Source organism: Pipistrellus kuhlii, unplaced genomic scaffold, assembly GCF_014108245.1.
Source record: "Pipistrellus kuhlii isolate mPipKuh1 unplaced genomic scaffold, mPipKuh1.p scaffold_m20_p_2, whole genome shotgun sequence".
In the NCBI taxonomy this organism is placed as follows: Eukaryota; Metazoa; Chordata; class Mammalia; order Chiroptera; family Vespertilionidae; genus Pipistrellus; species Pipistrellus kuhlii.
The window spans coordinates 167,809,360-167,827,118 of NW_023425515.1; the positions used below are offsets into that span (position 1 = coordinate 167,809,360).

General features: G+C 50.8%; 1 protein-coding gene across 2 annotated transcripts; it reads right to left on the reverse strand.

Moving 5' to 3' along the window:
* P3H1 (prolyl 3-hydroxylase 1) lies at nt 1-17,716 on the reverse strand. Of its 2 annotated transcripts, XM_036448188.2 has the most exons (15): nt 17,190-17,716; nt 14,847-14,999; nt 13,245-13,434; nt 12,914-13,045; nt 11,944-12,083; nt 6,416-6,505; nt 5,799-5,851; nt 5,506-5,627; nt 3,350-3,477; nt 3,132-3,227; nt 2,339-2,489; nt 1,717-1,834; nt 1,228-1,303; nt 824-964; nt 1-478 (listed from the first exon to the last, which is right to left on the reverse strand). In XM_036448188.2, the coding sequence occupies exons 1-15, from the start codon at nt 17,652-17,654 to the stop codon at nt 323-325; spliced, it is 2,211 nt and encodes a 736-aa protein (XP_036304081.1). In that variant the 5' UTR covers nt 17,655-17,716; the 3' UTR covers nt 1-322. The 2 variants fall into 2 exon arrangements, with proteins under 2 accessions (XP_036304081.1, XP_036304082.1); XM_036448189.2 differs by lacking the exon at nt 824-964.
* Between the last annotated feature and the right edge of the window lie 43 nt (nt 17,717-17,759).

The following is a 17,759-nucleotide window of genomic DNA, read 5'->3' on the forward strand; positions in this document are numbered from 1 at the left end:
GTAAAAAAACACGAGTCATTTATTCTTTGGTTGTCTACACAGACACTTAAATACTGTATCACTGCCACGCGGCTGCCCGAGCAGGCACCCGTGGTGGCTCTGAGCCCGCGTCCTGAGCCTCAGCCACATCCAGGGTAGCAGGCGTCCTGCCATGTCCACTCCAGGAGCAGTAGCACCGTGCGGGCGGCTGTGAGCAGGGCCCTCTCGCTGGGCAGCAGAGGTAAGTGCCCACTGCTCTGTGGCCCCACAGCCAGCCGGTCCAGGCCCCGGGCCAGTTTCCCTCGGCGGGTCTCATCCCCAGTCCACGGGGAGCTGGGCACGGTCAGAGCTCGTCCTTGGGCCCTGGCTCACTGCCGGAGGCAGGTTCCTCTGCGGCCTGGGGGGGCCCCTGCTGCGCTTCCTGGGGCTGCTCCTGGGGGAGGTCCATCTCCTCTGGGCTGAAGAGCATCTTCACCAGGTCATCGGCCTGGACCCTGTCCTGCAAGGACAGACCTGCTGCTCAGGGAGGCCTCTGGGCCAGGCGCTCCCTGCCGCGCAGGCGCGGCCTCCTCAGTGGCCTCCGAGCTCACCTCCTTCCCAACAGGCCCTGCTCTCCGGGCAAAGCCGGCTGAGGTGGTGCGCAAAGAGGAACCGAGAGCCGGGGCCAGCCCCCATCGTCCCCCTCCCTGGAGCCCCGCACAAGCAGGGAAGAGGGCCAGGGAGGATGAGGCAGTGAGCAGGATGGCACAGTGCACCTTCCACGTCTAAGCCGCCGGCAAGGGGACTGGGAGAGGCGGAAGAGAACAGGGCCCTTCCGGGGCAAAGCGGCACCAGCTGCCCTCACCCGCTCGCTGTGTCTGGCGTCCAAAGTGAACCACAGGGCGATGGCACAGCGCTGCCCCCTGGTGACGGCCTTCACTCCGTGCGGGTTTTCGGTGCCCGAGGAAAATCCCACGGCCCTTCCGCACTGGGGCTGCACCTCGGCCTGAAGGGCACAGAGGGAACACAGGACAGGCTGTGGCCTGGCTTCGGAAGGGACAGGGGGTCATGAGCGTCTAATGTGAGGGTGGCCCTCGGCCCAGCTTCCCAAAGACCAGGCTGAAGAGCAGAGGCGGCCAGGGGAGCGAGCAGCACAGCAAAGCCCCTGGTCGGGGGAGGGGAGCGCTGCCACCAGAAGACCAGGTGACCGCTCGGCCCTGCGCTCGGAGGGCTTCTGTCTCTCCGGGATGGGGACCAGGACACACTCACTGTTACGGTCTTGGCATCCAGTTCAGTGAAATAAAAGTTTCCTCCATCGAAGTCTCCATTTAGGTACAGAATGGCACTGGGAAAGGCAGAGAGATTCTCAACACAGACTTCCTCCTCCTCCCGCTCCCCAGACAACCCACAGGCTCAGTGCCTTCATCTCCGAGTGCTCTCAACCAGCAGCTAGACGGGCCTTCCATGGGAAGAAAGCCTTCTAGAGCCTTCTTGGAAGCCTCACAAATGACTCCAACCTTCCCACCCCGACCTCCTCGCCCCAGAGCGTCCACCAGGCCCTTCTCGGGGGGACTTCTGCACCAAGCCCACCTTCCTGTCCTCATCACACCACACTGCAAAGATCCCCTTGCTGTCTGGCCTCCTATCAGGAGGGCCTGGGGACAAGGGATTGGACTGGGAACCTGTGTGCATGGGTAGCTGCTGGGGGAGGGGCAAAGAGCAGGGCACCGGGGGCGGGGCTCGGGGGCAAGCTGGCACCTGTAGTCCCGGAAGGTGTAGGCAGGGGGCTCCTTGATGCACACGAGGGCCTCGGCGTTCAGGATGCAGTTGTCCACGTGGACCGGGTGGCTACTGTCCTTCCTCTCAGCCTGTGACTCTGGGACCCAAGGAACAGGTGTTAGCGCCGAGTGCCTCAGGCGGTATCACGGCTCTCCCGCTGGCTCTGGGGGGTGGGGGGAAAGGTGCTTCCCAAAATGGGTCTGGGTCTTGGGAACACCCAGTGAACAAGCGGGTCTCCAGCTGAGCTGTCAGCCCGGGGTCAGGACAGAATCACATGTGTGCCCAATGCCATCACTGAGAATCACTGGCCTAACCAAACTCCTGTAGTTCCCCGTAATTTGGCATCTGAGGACCTCACCAGCCTGATCTGATTGCTTCCCCTTAACCTCACTCTCCGGAACAGCAGCTTTCTTAATTCCCCCAGCTGCCGGGGTGCTCAGTGCCCCTGTGCACATCCTGTTCTCTCTGGCTTGAACAACCCTGTGCGTTCCACTCTTGCTATTCATCCCACCCGACTACCACTACCTCCTCCAGGAAGCCCGCCCGACTGCCCCGGAGGGATGACTGTGCTCGGCGAAGGCTGTGGGTGCGGGAGGCCCACCTTCGATGGCGGTGCGGCACACCAGGTGGGAGTAGGAGAAGTAGAGGGGGGTGTCCAGGCGGAAGTAGGACTCCATGACGCGCCGCACTTTCTCCGTCACGTTGTAGTACAGGTGGGCGCTCTGCAGGGGCACTTTCCCTTCCTGTCCCAGCTGCCAAGGAGACCGGCTGTCAGCTGCCCTGAACGCCCCGTGTGGGCCAACAGGGACCCGGGGCCCTGGGCTCCTCATCCCTGTGTCAGAGGAGCAGCCTCTCTGCTTCCCACGCACAGCACTCCAACACCTTCCGCTTTCCCTCGCCCTCATGCTTCTCTTTAAGAACAATCTGTGCCGAGACCGGTTTGGCTCAGTGGATAGAGTGTCGGTCTGCGGACTGAAAGGTCCCGGGTTCGATTCCGGTCAAGGACATGTACCTTGGTGGCGGGCACATCCCCCCAATAGGGGAATGTGTAGGAGGCAGCTGATCGATGATTCTCTCTCATCGATGTTCCTAACTCTCCATCCCTCTCCTCTCCCTTCCTCTCTGTTAAAAAAGAACCACCTGTGCACGTCATGCACAAGGGCGGGTCCCTTGAGACAGCTGTTCTTCAGAAAGCACTCACAGTTTTGGATATTGGTCTTATCTTGCTTGCCTCATTTTATTACTCTTGGTCTAACAGCCAAAACTCACTCAGCTTAATTTAATGTGGCCAGGCAGACATCTTTAACGTTTTCTACCACCATCCCCAGTTCCTGCCCCAAACCTGGCCTCACTCCCCCGCCCCTCACTCTTGAACCCCTGAGCACTGCCTCTACCTTGAGGGCTTTGAAGACAGTGACGCCATAGAACTTCTCGTTGGGGGTGTGTGGGGAGGTTTGGCCCCGGTAGCCGTCGCCTGATGTGGCTGCTGCCTACAAGCCCAAAGACAGGGGGCGTCAGCCAGGGCAGTGACCACCTCTTCTCAGGCGCCAGCCTCGGGGCCCGGAGTGGGGAAGCCGGGCTCTGGGGAGAGGTGTGGTCACGGGTCCCTCACATTGGTCAGCCTCTGCAGCTCCCGGCACTCATCGTCAGAGATCACGCCATCCATCACTACCCGCTGGGAGCCGTTCAGGACTTTGGAGTTCATGGTGAGATGGATGCCTTCATAGAGCAGGGGGCCACCTGCAAAGCAATGACGAGACTAAGTCCAGCAGCCACTCTGTCCAGAGACTCCGTGGGATACTGCTTCCGTCAACAGAAATTCCCGTTGTTTCCTGTTCACCAGAAAAATCTCTCATTTGGTCACTTCCAAAGGTAGGGTGGCCCAAAGAATAGAACTTGGAGCTGGAAGATGGGAGATCCAAGTCCTGATCCTAGCTCTACTCCTGACCAGCTGCTGGCTCTTTAGGCCTGTACCTCCCTGAAATGAGCTCCTGAATCAGAAAGAACTGGGTTTGACTCCTGCATTAATGAGCTGTGTGACACTGGCAAGGTACTTAACCTCGAGTCTTAATTTTCTCATCGGTAAAGTGGCATCTACCGCATGTGATATCTGTTTGATGTAAATAAAAATACAAACTAAATCCTTAGCATAATGCTTGGCACAAAATATATGCTCCAAGTTTAGCTACCATCATCATCCCCATAATTTATTTAACACTAAAGGCCTGGTGCAAGAAAATTCGTGCACTTGGGGGTGGGGGTGGGGGTCTCTCAGCCCAGCCTGCACCCTCTTGCATTCCGGACCTCTCGGGGGATGTCCACCTGGCGGCTTAGGCTGCTCCCTGGGGAAACGGGCCTAACCTGGCAGTCAGACATCCCTCTGACAGCCTGGGAGCCCTCAGCGGCCTAAGCAGTGGTCAGACATCCTTAGTGCTGCCAAAGAGGAGGAAGAGGCTCCTGCCACTGCTGCTGTGCTCGTGCTGTTAGCCCGGTTGTGGCTGAGTGGAGCCTCCCCTGTGGGAGTGCACTGAACACCAGGGGGCAGCTCCTGCATTGAGTATCAGCCCCCTGGTGGTCAGTGTGCACCATAGTGACCAGACGTTCCCAGTCATTCTGCCTTTAGGGTCAATTTGCATATTAGACTTTTATTATATAGGATGAGGATCTTACAATCTGCCCAACCCACCTCCTGGGGAGTGAAGAGAAGCAAGACAAATACCACTGAAAGCACTTAGAAAACAAAGGAAATCCGGACACATTCTTCTCACATTCTTGTTAAATTAATCACTTTTCGTAGAGCAAAGGCCAATGCTTCTCCTATTTCTCAGGAGTCTCTCTGTGCCGGGAACAGACTAGAGACTCAATCCAACTCCATCTATTTACTGAGACCACAGCGTGCTAGGCAAGGCAAGGGGTTCACTCCTGAAGACAGCCTATTTCAACAATTACACAAATAACCAGCATAAGACAGACCTTGTGGAAATACAAAGAATTCCAACAGAAAGAGGGAGGGGGCCCCAATTCCCCGGGGGAGGGGAAGCTTTGCAGGGTGTACCTGAGACGCCTCACAGGCAGAGACGAGAGGAAGTAACTTAGTAGGATGGGCATGAACAAAGATTTGAGGGCAAAGAGAGGCTCCAGGAACAGGAGCGGTCCTGATGGGAGGGGAGAAGAACATATGGTTAAAGGTCAGACTCCCTGTGTTTGGAAGACTGAGCTGAGCCTGGTGTGGAAAAGGCAAGGACAGACAGGAAGAGGGCAGACGAGGGCAGACAGGCGGCGCTGGGCCTGAAGCAGCCTGCGGCAGTGGGGAGAGAAACAGGCTGGGCTGAGAGGAGAAACAGAAGAGTCAGGGGAAGGCCTTCCTGGAGGCTGGAGGGGAAGGCCTGGGGGGAAGGAGGGGAGAACCAGAGGACACCTGCAGCTTCTGAGGCTTGGTGACAGGATGCATGGAGGACTGTGGGAGAAAACAGATTAGAATTAGTGAAACAGGGTAAGTTTGCCCTATGAATACTTATTAAACTAGTGTCACTGTGACAAGAGTCTAATTTCTTTCACAAAAGCCAATTCTCAGTGCCCTTCCCAGATGGAAGTCCTGTGGGCGCGTTAGGAGGGACACGAGGCAAGGTGAGGCCTGGCCCACGACGGCTTAGCTCCTGAGGCTGGCTCACCGTGAGCTTGGCACATCAGGGGCACATCCCGCTAGTGCGGGGCAGCTGCCTTGCTGCCGCCCCGACAGCCGCAGGGCCCTGAGCTCTGTGCTCTCACCTTCCCGGGTCAGCCTGCTCACATCCAGCGACTCCTTGGTCTTCTCTTCCACAAGCGTCTCAATCTCCTTCATCAGGTTTCCAATCTCCTGGGAGATGCGGGCGGCTGTTTCCCGTTCTGACCTGTGAGCACAGCTGCTCTGAGGACTGGATTCTGGGTCTGGCCCCGGCTCCCACCTCAACTTCCCAGATTGGACCTGCCCACCCCTTGCCGGGAGTTCACATCTGCCTGGGCTCAGAAGCCTCAGTGCTTCATCAGACCGATCCAAGCATGCAGTTCTTCAAGGTCCTCACTTCTGTTTCTCTTGTAATCTCTTGGGAATCACCTCTTCTGGAGTCCACGAGTCCTAAGGCAGGTCAGGAAAAATGAACAGTGCAGGGTGACCTACTTAAGCTTCCAGGTCTTGATGCACAGAACAGGGTCTACAGGAGAAGCCTCCTTATCACCTTTGTGGTCTCAGAAGATGAAGGGAGAGGTCTATGAACTCTAGTCGCCTCTGGCTAGCTGCCCAGAATTCCCCTTTGTCGTTTTCTGTCTCTCTTCCATGGGTTTCAAGATCCCATGTCTTGCCGGGACCGGTTTGGCTCAATGGATAGAGCGTCGGCTTGGGGACTGAAAGGTCCCGGGTTCGATTCCGGTCAAGGGCATGTACCTTGGTTGCGGGCATATCCCCGGTGGGGGGTGTGCAAGAGGCAGCTGATCGATGACTCTCTCTCATCGATGTTTCTAACTCTCTATCTCTCCCTTCCTCTCTGTACAAAATCAATAAAATATATTTAAAAAAAAAAAAAAAAAAAAAAAAAGATCCCATGTCTGGCCCACTCCCTGGAGTCACACAGCACACCACTTACCCCCCTCCCTTCCCTCCCTCACACTCCCGCATCCCCCCAGCTCCTGTGCCCTGGCTCACCGGATCAACAAAGGGAATTCCAAACACATCATAAGCAAAGAAAAGCAGTTCTTTCTCCAGCAGGCTTCGCTGTCGGTACTCCTGGGCGCTCTGAGGAACAAAGTACAGGAAAGTTCTGGAACTTGGCCCTGTGCGTTAGCGCTCGGTGTGCCCCGGGCTTTCTACACGTCACTCCCACGGTGAACCGAGGCTCCTCTCCATCACTAGCGTGTCAGTTCCCTGGTCTGCGACCAAGTCTCACTGCTGTGCTCACAGGCTCCTCCTGCCCGGCTCAGGAAGAACCTCTGAGGGCGGCATAACCAGGCTTCCCTTGAAGGGCAAAAGTCCCCTTCTTCCCCCGAAATCCCCATTAATCTCCAAGACAGAAAATCTGATGATTCTCTGGAGATGTGAAAATGCTTCTCAAAGGAGAGTTCCTTTTGATTTCTGCAGCGTAATGCTCAGAAAGGAAACCTCAGGAAGTGAGTAACTTGATTGTTACTCCCTGCATCCTTATAGCACAGTCTTCATCTGTAGAATGAGGACAGTAGTATCGATACTACAATACTATCCTCATTCTACGGATGAAGACTCTGAGAAGCAGGGGGATAGGAGACTTTTATTTTAGGGGACACTCTAGGGAATGGGAGAGAAGGGACCTGCCTTCAAACCTTGGTCTTTCCAATCCTAAAGCCCAGGTGCTTTTCATTACACCACTGCCTCCCCTCAGACTCGGGACAGACCATGCCCCTCCCTGGAGATGGGCAGCTGCAGCAAGGGCAGCGGGTCTGGCATCTGGCCCTCCCACAAGTGCGCACAGTAGGGCTTACCCAGGGCAGGGAGACTAAGTACCTTCTGGGTCACATCTTACCCTAGGTGCCCTGCTAGTCTCCAAGCAGCGGAAGGAAGGAAAAGAAAAAGAAGACATCGTCAGCTGAGATAAAAGATGAGGGCAGTAAGGAAAATGTTAACGGTGTCAATGAGTCCTATACCATCTACTACTATATTTACCCAAGAGGAAGACGGGAATTTCCTCCTGCAGAATGTAAGTGATTGGCTTCCTTTATCAAGTGCTAGATACCAGCTAGATATATTATCTCATCTAACCCTCCCAATAGTTAGGAGGCTGCTGGGGAGCAGATCCCCCTTCCACCATGTATTCATTCCACACCAGTCCCTGTGTCAGGAACTGGGCCAGCACTGGGATAAAACAAGGAGACAGGTTTCGGTCAGCACTACCAGCCATTCGCCACTGTGCAAGTTAACTCACCTCTTGGTGCCGACATGTCCTCATCTCTCAAAGGGAAAGAACAGCGCCTACCTCACAGGCTGGCGGTGATGATTGAGATGATGGGTGGAAGGCACCCAGCACAGTGCTTGGCTCAACAAATGCTCATCACCTTCTTCCCAGAAGGGGCGTTCTAGTTAAAAATGGTAGTTTGACCAAATGAGCTTTGTTCCCTCTCTACTCCAGACTCACTAATATGGCCATAAAGGAAAAAAAAAAAAAAAAAAAAAAAAAAGTGCCACCTCAAGTCCAGATGATCACCATCTAGTGGCCAAAGAGGACAACTGCAAGGTGACCCTCTCCCTGAGGGAGGGGATGGGCAGAGAAGGACTATTTCTATTGGAGATCTCAGGGTTCCAAAGCTAGGAAGAACCTTGGTATTTTTTTTTTTTCCAGGGTAGGCTGGTGATCCCACCCTCAATGAGTGAGAGAATCAAAGGAAATAAAAGCCGTGAAAGAATTTTGTAAGCTATAAGATGCCACACGCATTTGAAAGGTGGCGATTTTCAATAGCGAGCGCCACAACCACCAGAACGGGAAGGCTGTTACTACCACATCATCCACTTCCTTCTCCCAGTGACCAGAGGAAACATGAGCTCCCCGGCTGGCGTCCCGGCAGAGGACAGCATCCGTGTGTCCCTGAGTTAGGTGGACAGCACCGTGGTGTGTCTCCCAAGCAGGAACTTGCTGCCTAATTAGATAGGAAGAGGAGGGAGGAGTGAAGACACCCCCCACATTCTGCCACCTAGTCAGTTCCCCTCTGGTAGCCACTCACTCAGGCCTCTTGACTCCCCTCTGCACCCCCACAATAGCTTCCAGCTGGTCTCCTGCTTCCAGTACCTTCCCATTCTGAGTCATTCACCGTCACATCCTGTCAGGCTACTGCTTAAAACCACTATCTCATGGAACAGAGTCCAAGGTCCTGGTCGGGCACTTAAGACGCCTTAAAATCTGACCTTCCCGGGCCTCATCTCTGGTAATTCTCCATTACCACCTTTCATTAATACGGGACAATTATCCATGTTGTTTGCACATGCTGTTTTCTGTCTGAAAGGACCTTTCCTGCCTCGTTCACTTACTGTTTTTAAATATATATATATATATATATATATATTTATTTATTTATTGATTTCAGAGAGGAAGGGAGAGGGAAAGATAGAAACATCAATGATGAGAATCATTGATTGGCTTCCTCCTGCACGCCCCCTACTGGGGATTGAACCTGAAACCCAGACATGTGCCCTTGACTGGAATCGAACCCGGACCTTTCAGTCAGCAGGCTGACGCTTTATCCACTGAGCCAAACCAGCCAGAGTTCACTGAGTGAGTTTTTTATTATTATTATTATTATTATTATTATTATTATTTATTTTAAAAAATATATTTTATTGATTTTTTTACAGAGAGAAAGAGAGAGGGACAGTTAGAAACATCCATGAGAGAGAAACATCAATCAGCCACCTCTTGCACACCCCCTACTGGGAATGTGCCCGCAACCAAGGTACATGCCCTTGACCGGAATCGAACCTGGGACCTTTCAGTCCGCAGGCTGACGCTCTATCCACTGAGCCAAACCAGTTTCGGCTATTATTATTATTTTTAAAATATGTATTGTTTTATTTCATAGAGGAAGGGAGGAGAGAGAGATAGAAACATCAATGATGAGAGAATCATTGATCTGCTGCCTCCTTCATGCTCCCTACTGGGGATTGAGCCTGAAATCCCAGCATGTGCCCTTTACTAGAATTGAACCCAGGACCCTTCAGTCTGCAGGCTGACGCTCTATCCACTGAGCCAAACCAGCCAGGGCTCACTGACTGAGTTTTTTTTTAAACCAAATGTCAACAGCACTTTTGTGAAGCACTCCCTGCCCTCCAGATGACTGCTTTTCCTCCCTGCTTCCACTAGAGCTTGCTCTCACTATCACTATTATATATACACTAGAGTTCTACAAACTTTGGGTAACATGACTTTCGGTACCATCAATGCCCTAAGGTGTGTTTTGGATGGCACTGAAAAAGACCTGAGAACAATACATTTATAACTAAAAGAAATCCACAGAGTATCAACAACCAGGAGAAGAAACCTCAGTCTCCCTCCCACCCTTAACCTGTGGGCCCATGCCTCAGGGGTAATCCCGCTGAATAGTTTTTTATCAGAAAGATTACAATTTAAAATTTAAAGCATATATATATATATACATATATATATATATATGTATGTATTTTAAAAAAACAAACAGGATTTAATATATTTATTTATTTTAGATATTTAATTTTTTTTTCTTTACTTAAAATCATATCATGGAGACAATTTTATATTGGTGAACAGCTATCTGCTCATGCAATACAATAGTCTTGTAGGCCACTGAATGATGTATCATAATTTAATCAGTCTCCAAATGGATGGCAGTGAGCCTGCTTCCTTCTGGTGCACACCTGTGCATACTTAGCTGTGCATGCCTGTTCAGTACAGCTGCACGGTGAATCTCTGCAGTCCCACTGCCGGCTAAATGAACAGTCCCATTTACAGTCCCACCAGCAGTGCAGGCATGTGCCTGCTTTCTCCCCCCCTGTATTTCTCCAATACATGGGCTGTATAAATAACTGAGTGGCCTCTAGAGTAACTGTAGCTATTTACTCTTTTTTGACAAAGTGAAAAACTGGTACAAAGTTATAGCCGTTTTTACACACACTGTAGACGGGATGGGAGAGGCAGCAGGACACAGGTGATTGAAAGCCACGGTGATAAGACACCCGTTTCAGGAGGTGGCTGAGTTTGGAGGTGAAGAAACTGGCCACGTGCTACCTGTGTTCCAGCACAAGATCCCCGCGATGCTACCCGTCCACACAATACTTGGTACACACTTGTCAGCTCACTATCTCATACTCATTCTGTGCTGAAGACAGAGAAGAGCCATAATCCCATTTTATAGAGGGAGAAACAGACGCAGAGGGCAATGCAGAGTGCCTATGATCTCCATGATATACTGAAGATGACGTGGCTAGTAAGTGGAGAAGGGAGGATTTGAGTACAGACTAGTGACTTCAAATCCACCTCATTGGCCCTCGCTAGTTTGGCTCAGTGGATAGAGCATCGGCCTGCGGACTGAAGGGTTCCAGGTTCAATTCCTGTCAAGGGCACATGCCTGGGTTAGGAGCTCGATCCCCAGTGGGGGGTGTGCAAGAAGCAGCCAATCAATGATTCTCTCTCGTCATTGATGTTTCAATCTGTCTCTCCCTCTTCCTTCCTCTCTGAAATCAATCAAAGTATATTTAAAAAAAAACAACAAAAAACCTAACCATCTCATTGCTCTGGGTTTAGGAAGGAAAGGGTCCAGATTCTCTGCAAGGCATATACATAAATATCAAGGTTTATAGTATCAAATTCAGTAATTTAAAAACAGCAAATTTTTCGTGTTTTGAATTATAAATATAATACCCATTCACTGCAGGGAATTTAGAAGACAAAATAAGCAAAATAAAAAAATCACCCATAATCTCACTATCCAGAAATAACCATTGCTAACATTTCAGGGCATTTCATTTTGGTCACTGCATTACACAGATTTTTCTCCTTGTTTTGGAGGGAGATGGAAAATAATGTTGAGCCAAAACTGGTTTGGCTCAGTGGTAGAGCGTCGGTCTGCGGACTGAAGGGTCCCGGGTTCGATTCCGGTCAAGGGCATGTACCTGGGTTGCGGGCACATCCCCAGTAGGGGGTGTGCAGGAGGCAGCTGGTCGATGTTTCTCTCTCATCGACGTTTCTAGCTCTCTATCTCTCTCTCCTCCTCTCTGTAAAAAATCAATAAAATATATTTAAAAAAAAAGAAAAGAAAATAATGTTGAAAGAGGGAGAGATCAGACAATGGCAGAAAGAAGGGATAGGGAGGAAACTGGAGACAGAAAGCTTGTGAGTGAAAAAAAGAGCATGATGTTAAAAATGACAAATCTTAGCCAAGTGGTATCAAATCTCAAAGTAGGGGTGCCAAATAGGGGAAAGGCGTGCTGCTTGGCACTTCTGCTTTTCTTTGCCAACTCAGAGAACATGCCTCTGGGCCCCGATCATGCTAATTTATTATGCTGGTTAGGGCTCCAGCAGCTTCTCCATGCTTTCTCTACTCCTTTATTCTCTCAGTGACAAGCGCTCAATGGACTCCCAGCCACCCAGGCCCCCTGTCCCCCCGCACAAAATCAGTGCCAGCTCCCCTCCTCCACCCTGCTCTGCCCTCTGGTCTGGGTTCAGCTGGAACGTTCCTCACCTCTCGGGGGCCAATGGACCTGGCTTGCTCTTCTCCAAGCATGGCGGTATAGTAGGCCAGGTTCTGGTTCATCACCTCATCGTTGGGGAAGAAGAGGAGGTAGGTCTTTGCACATTCAATAGCCTGAGTATGATTCCCAACTGCGAAGGGAGAGAAAAGTGGCTGAGAAAGGCCTGATTCTGGGCGTCAGGAACCGCCAGTGTTCATTCTTAGCACAGATTTGGGGGGAGACACAGAAGAATAATATTGAAACAAAAGAATTTGAATCCTCAGTGTCCACATTTTATGGGCCCAGCACGCTTCCGCTGCGCCACTCTGCTAGGATACAGTGTCCACATTTTAAAAAAATTCACAAGTAATTCAAATGCTGGCCCCCAAATTAGACCAATTCCAGGACTATTCCTGTCTTCCTACCTTCTTTTCCCTTTTCAGAAGAGAGGGGAGCATTATAATAGCATATTGCCTCTTTGTTGGTATGGGTTATTTATAGTTGAACTATTGTATAAACATCACATACTCATGAATATGCTATAATGCTTAGCATATAGTAGGAACTCAGTAAAGATCTGCCGATTTGTTTCTCTGGATAATATTGATAGACACACACACACACACACACACACACACACACACGATCACACACCTGCCCCACAGCATCAGTGTTATACAAGGGGGAGGGCTGAGAAATGTCCTATGAGCTGGTTGTCCTAGCCATGCTGTAACAGTTCAGTTGCAAAATTAGATGATAAATGTCCTAGGAGGGATGAGAGGGAGTCCTAGAGCCTCCCTCCCAGGTGGTATGGGCTTCCTTGGCTGTGGCTTGTGACAAAGCACCCAGGGATCACCTGGCAGGGTGTCTTCCAGAGCCACAGAGAGAAGCCAAATGAGGTGAAGCACAGCAGACACAAGCCCTGCCTGCCTTGCTTTTGGCTTCTGATTTAAAAGCAGCGAAGAGGAAAGCCGGCCTTACTGTTATAGTAGGCAAACTGCAGATAATTATAATGTGACGGGAGGAAGTCTTCGAAGGGCTTCTCTCGACTTGGGTGGGAAGCCAGCTCCGTGACACAGTTCTGCTTGCAGCTGAGGACCTGGATGTAATGATCTGGAAAGAACCAAAGAGGGGGAATAAGGTCAATCTTCAGGTTTCAAATGCCCGTTAAGATGAACGAATTCAAATGGAAGCAACTGTCAGTCAGATTGCCAGCTTTAAGAGATTTAGAAATGAGAGTGAAGATGCTGTGTTATCAGCACGACGTCCTTGGGGCTGGGGTGGGGTGGAGGCTGGGCTCTGGGCAGCGCACCTGTGATGGCCTGGAAGAGGTCGGCGTTGTACTCCAGGTAGTTGTAGCCGTCATAGTCGTAGGGTCCTTCGCAGAGGGCCCGGCACTCCTCCTCCGCCACAAAGTACAGCTGCAGCGCCGCCTCCAGGTGGGGCACGGCTTCCAGCGGCTGCTCCTCTGAGTAGAGGCGCACCCCCAGCCGGAACTGGTCCTACTGGGAGGAAGCAGCACTCAAATGCAGGTCAGACAGCCCTCTCTCTCTCCTCCCCCATCTTCATGAGGGTCCTCATTTCTCACTCATCTCAGATTATGAATGGAAAGGGTGACCGCCATATAAGGAAGCCCTTTTGGAAAGGGTCTTGACTTGCTTCATTTGAAATGTAAAAGCATTTAACTAGATCTAGATGAAAAATGTGGGGGTTCATTTGTTTCACTTTTCTGTTGGGCTAAAGTTTTCAAAATACAAGTTTAATGAAAAAAATTGAATTCTTTTTTATTTTATTGATTTTTTACAGAGAGGAAGGGAGAGAGATAGAGAGCTAGAAACGTTGATGAGAGAGAAACATCAACCAGTTGCCTCTTGCACACCCCCTACAGGGGCTGTGCCTGCAACCAAGGTACATGCCCTTGACCGGAATCGAACCTGGGACCTTTCAGTCCGCAGACCGACGCTCTACCACTGAGCCAAACCAGTTTCGGCAAAAATTGAATTCTTAAGTGTTAGAATGTGGTCTGTGGCGATGACAGCAACTTTCCCAGCAGTGAGGGACTTGGGCATGGCAGGCAGCTGATTACAGACTCTGCTTTTGCTGTCTGTGGGACACAGCTCCCATTCCTGTGGACAACAGCCATTTTCACTTGTCACAGAATCACTAAAAAAACAACCCCAGACCTGTGTGTAGGTGTATAATCCAAAACCGTGTATGGCTGTATCATGTACTAGGTGTGCACGGTTTACTTTTAAAAGCAAAACCTTCATAATAAAAAAATATTGTGACTAGTAGATTAAAACGATCTATGCATGATATGGACTATCATACACCATTAAAATTGTGTTTTACAAGAAAATTTGAAGACATGAGAAAAGGCTCACGATACAATGTTAGTTCAAAAAGGATGATGAAAAATACACACAGAATATGACATCAAATTATGTTTTAAAATCACATACAGAAGACTTAAAATATAGGTCAAAATATCAACTACTGGTTTTTCTAAGATGGCAGTACTATAAATGATAAGTTCCTGTTTTATACTTCACTGCAATTTTCTAATGGTATACAACGAACATACATTACTTCTGCAGTCAGAAAACAACCCAAGAGTGTTGGGGAAGGGGGGAAAGAGATCAACCAAAGGACTTGTACGCATGCATATAAGCACAACCAATGGACACAGACACTGGGGATGGGATGAGGCACGACAAGGGGTAGGGGAGGCTGGGGGAAGGTCAATGGGGAAAAAAAGGAGATATATGTACTACTATATGTAATACTACAATAAAAAAAGAAAGAAAGAAAAGGATCTTGCAACAAGAAAAAGAAAAAAAAGAAAAAAAGAAAAAAAAGAAAACAACCCTAGTAAGTATCCCGGTAATAAAAAGAAAGGAGACAAAGTTTTCACCATATGAGGTTTGGCCTCAAGATCCTTGAAGTCAGCCTCCTTCACCCCCGACATGGTCTGGTAATAGTCCAGGTTCTGCCGCATCTCCATGTGCTCAGGATTGCCCACGAAGAAGGTGTGCGCTGCTGCTACGGCTTTCTCCAACTTGTTTATCTAAGAATGAAGCACAAGAACATGTTTCTCACATCCAAGCCCTGAAGGTCTGTGTCCACGTGTGCAGTCCACAGTAAACAGGAAATCTCAGCCTTCCTGAGCCTTCCATTCCGTGTGCCCTCGCCCCTGTCCGCCCCAGAAAACACCTATGGCAGGAACTACACACCAGAGATTAGAAGCACAGGGCCCTGGGCAGATTTTTAGTTATTTCCCAAATCGGGATTAAGGGATCCCCAAATTACGGAGGTAATGCTTCCACAGTGTAAACATTCTATTTTAAAACAAAGGTCATATTGTAGAAGGAACGCTATAGGAGACTGACTGCCCAAATAATGTAGTTAGAGGTACTGACTGAGCTCAAGAAAATCTCACATCGATGTTTCTAACTCTCTATCCCTCTCCCTTCCTCTCTGTAAAAAATCAATAAAATTCATTAAAAAAATCATAAATTCTCTTAAGTCCATTCCTTTTATGGATTTATTCTCTCTCCATCTTTCAGCATTGCTCCTGCTTTCTCTGTTCTCCCCCATCTCCTCACTCCACCCCCAGCCCTTCAGTTTCCTTCTCACGTGAACAACTGCCCTCATCTCCGAATGGTTCATCCTGCCACCACTTTCTCCTTCTCCCAAGACTTATTCCACATGGCTTCCAGGGTTGGCATTCTAAAACGCATTCTGGTGCTGGCTCCCTGAAGCCTACAGAATTCTCTTCCCAGTTGGCCTCCCTCTACCTGGAAGAGGCTGCTCTCCTCTAGCAAAATCCAGAATCAGCTTCAAATGTCACCTCTTTTTTTCAAGTCTCTCTAATTTCTCTGAGACAAAGCTAGATCTCCATCCTCTGTGCTTCCACAGCCCTACATACATATCATTTTAGTAACCCTCATTATAGTGATTTTTAAAAAATGTATATTTTATTGATTTTTTACAGAGAGGAAGAGAGAGGGATAGAGAGCTAGAAACATCAATGAGAGAATCATCAAGTAGCTGCCTCTTGCACACCCCCTACTGGGGATGTGCCCGCAACCAACGTACATGTCCTTGACCCGAATCGAACCTGGGACCTTTCAGTCCGCAGGCTGACGCTCTATCCACTGAGCCAAACCGGTTTCGGCTATAGTGATTCTTAACAGCAACGCAAGACAAACAAAAAAAAACACCATAAAGTCAAGCATTTTAGTTACTTGCACAAGAACTGGTATTCAATAAATGTTTGTCAAAGACTTTTAAAAAGTGCTAAGTGACATGACTAAAGATAGCACAACTGTTTTGGTTTCAAACCCAGTGCTCTCCTGAGTAACTAGGAGGAATGGAGCAGAACTGTGCACACAAAATTTTTGTGGAGAGGTGGGAATCTGGGGTTCCAAAGGTTTTCTAAGTCTCTCTTTAGGTTGAATTGAAAGTCTATCAAACTATGGACATAACAGATAGGAAGCACAGCCCCTTCTTTTTCCACCCAATAAAATAGGGCTAATAAGTAGTCCCTACCTTACAGGATATTGCCAGGATCTGGGCAAATGAATTAAACGCAAAGTGTTTAAAATAGTGCTGAAAGCATGTGCTGGCTATCATCATCATCATCACCACCACCATCATCAAGCAAGCCAGGAGCGCTCCACATCCTTGTATACTTGGAGTAAGGCACTCTGGAACTCCTAAAACTACCACTCATTTCTTTGGAAACCTGACAGCTAGCCAGAGGGTCCCCCACAGGGCGGGGCCAGACAGCCCCTACTGGCGACGTGGCAACCTCAGGTCTTGAGAGAAAGCTGTGGTACTCGGGCAGCAGGAAAAGCATCACTGAAAAGCGAACCGGAAGGAAGACAGTTGCAAAAAGGTCCGGGCTTCTCACTCGGACAACTACAATGAAATCAGGAGGAGAAACCCAAGCTGCCACTTTAGTTCCCTTTGGGAAGCCTGTCGGAGAAACACGGGGCCAAGTTTTGGTTGATGGGTGCCCTAATCCTAGGCTAGACCTCTGGGGCTGCCATCTGATGATGCGAAGCGGGCCAGGCAGGTCTCCCAGCAGGGTCCTTGCCCTCCCTGGGTCTGAGGAGAGTTCCCAGGCCGAGACCTCCTTCCGTCTCTGCGGATACTCCCCGCTCCCCTCCTTCTCCCGTCAAGTCCCCCCCCGGGTCGCCTTCCACTTCCACTTAGCCCCCAGAAGGACCCCCGCCAGCGGACAGGTCTGCACCTTGAAGTAGGCGACCTGCAGGTAGTTGTAGGGACTCCGCTTGTGGAACTCCAGCTCCAGCTCTTCGCTGAGCGAGTGGGCGCCCGGCGGCCCCAGGCAGCGGCGCAGGCAGGCAGCGCGGCGCAGCAGGCGCCCGAAGAAGCGCAGGTCGTGCAGGGCAGCGCCCGAGGCCTGGGTCAGGCTCGGGGGCGACTCGGAGTCCAGCTCCCACGGGAAGTCGGCGGCGCACCGGGTGCGGCAGCGCAGGCGGAGGGCGCGCAGGGCGGCCCGCGAGCGCAGCGCCCGCTCCATGCTCAGCACCACCCCGGGCCAGTCCCCGCGCGCGTAGGCCGCGGCCCCCTCGGCGAAGAGCAGATCCGGCGCCAACATGTCCCACTCCGCCTCGGATTCGGCATGGGCTCGGGAGGCGGCGGCGGCGGCGACGGCCAGCAGTGTGGTCAGTAGCTTCCACACGCGTGCCGCCATCACCTCCTCAGACCTAAGCCGATGGCTCGCTACCCGCCACGGAGACCCGAGTCCCACCCCCAGGCAGCCCCGCCCCGCCCCGACGGAAGCCCCGCCCCTGAAGGA